This window comes from Dendroctonus ponderosae, unplaced genomic scaffold (genome assembly GCF_020466585.1).
Source record: "Dendroctonus ponderosae isolate FM_Combo_2020 unplaced genomic scaffold, Dpon_F_20191213v2 Dpon_F_20191213_9, whole genome shotgun sequence".
Taxonomy (NCBI): domain Eukaryota; kingdom Metazoa; phylum Arthropoda; class Insecta; order Coleoptera; family Curculionidae; genus Dendroctonus; species Dendroctonus ponderosae.
Window position 1 is genome coordinate 6,715,695 of NW_026019116.1, and position 1,417 is coordinate 6,717,111.

The 1,417-nt window shown below is 41.1% G+C and overlaps 1 protein-coding gene across 1 annotated transcript in view; it reads left to right on the forward strand.

Annotated features, from left to right (window-relative positions):
* The window catches only part of LOC109543322, a gene marked incomplete in the record, with an annotated part of 51,422 nt that overhangs the window by 5,710 nt on the left and 44,295 nt on the right, over positions 1-1,417 (forward strand). Inside the window, 2 exon segments of the mRNA XM_048669590.1 lie at positions 658-861; positions 1,116-1,413. Coding sequence (XP_048525547.1) covers positions 658-861; positions 1,116-1,413 — 502 coding nt within the window.

Sequence of the window (1,417 nt, forward strand, 5' to 3'; positions counted from 1 at the left end):
AGGCGATTTGGGCGACATTTTCAGCATTTTAAGATTGAACTGTCTTCTATGGACGGCGAAAGTTTCAAGGGTCTGCTTGCTCTAGATTGGAAGGAGCGATTTTTTGGAGCAAAGGGTGATTTTGGGAAATAATGGTCATGTTTTCAAAGGACTTTCAATGGTGAATGATTTCAACAGCAGTGAGCTGAGAAGGAGAAAATTGAAAAATATTCCACTCCAATCTGCAATCCAAATCATTCTCCCTGTTATTCATTGGTTGTTTCTAATTTTACTTCTCAACTTTTTCATGTTCTTTATTTAAAGAATCAGTTGATCATTTCCATGTCGCGTTTGGCAATGCTTTCTCTTCTCTTCAAATTATGTTTTTGAACCGTTTGTTTTTTTGAGATTTTTCTCATTCCACCCTGTCCTGTAACAGGATTTCTGCCGTTCATTTTTTATTAGTTGAGTCCTTGCGTTAAATCATCTGGTTTGATATTGGATTTTACTAAATAATTCATGCGACTCGGCTCATTTATACGTAATAATCATACAGTGAAGCGGGCCAAATAACCGTTAAATTGGAGGACATTCGCGACTAAATATATTGCAGTTTCCAGTTTCGGACCCACATGAAAATAAAAGTCCCAGTTTTATGTGAAAAATGTTCTTCCACAGACTTCCAGCGTGCCTTCTTCCTTACCAAAGCCGCGCACTTCAAGAATATCCGAGCTACCTTCCTTAAGGTACGGCCCTGTGGGGGCCAAAACTTCCCTAACTGGCCCTTTGAGAGTTTCGGGCAACTGCCGCTATGCACAGCATGCTAGAGAAGCTAGAAGCGCCTCTATGGAACGGGACAGAGACAAACCCTCCAATAAACCGGTAAAAGTACATAAAAAATCAGCTCAAAAATACTCAATTGAATTAAACACTGAGACTAATGATTAAATGTTGGGATATTAAGAGCGAAGACAAGTTGATTTAAAAAAATTGGATATTTTTACTGCCATCTTTTTAAAGGTCAGATATTTTTGTTTCAGCTTTTGGTCAAAAAAACCACCTTTCTCTATAGTACCTGCATATTGAAAATTCCACTCAAAACACGCAAGAATGAAAAGCTTTGTTGATTTTTCTAGGCTCGAAGAGTACGATTCGCACTACCGCCAGCAGATGGGAGTGAGAGTGTGGAAAACCGGGCGGAAAATATCGGCACTTTCCCGCCGCGCATTTCAAGCCGCATTTTCCATGTAAACAGTGAAAAACCGGTCAGTCAACGACCGGCCGCGAAACGATCAACTCCGAAGACATCGTCGGACCCGAGCGCCGAAAAGTTTAGTTTGACGCGACGTTTCGAAAGGTTTCGCAAGGAACGTCTTCAGAATCACTGGCAGGATTTCGGCGAGAAAGTTGAGGTGCCAGTCAGCTTCAGTCCAGGTAA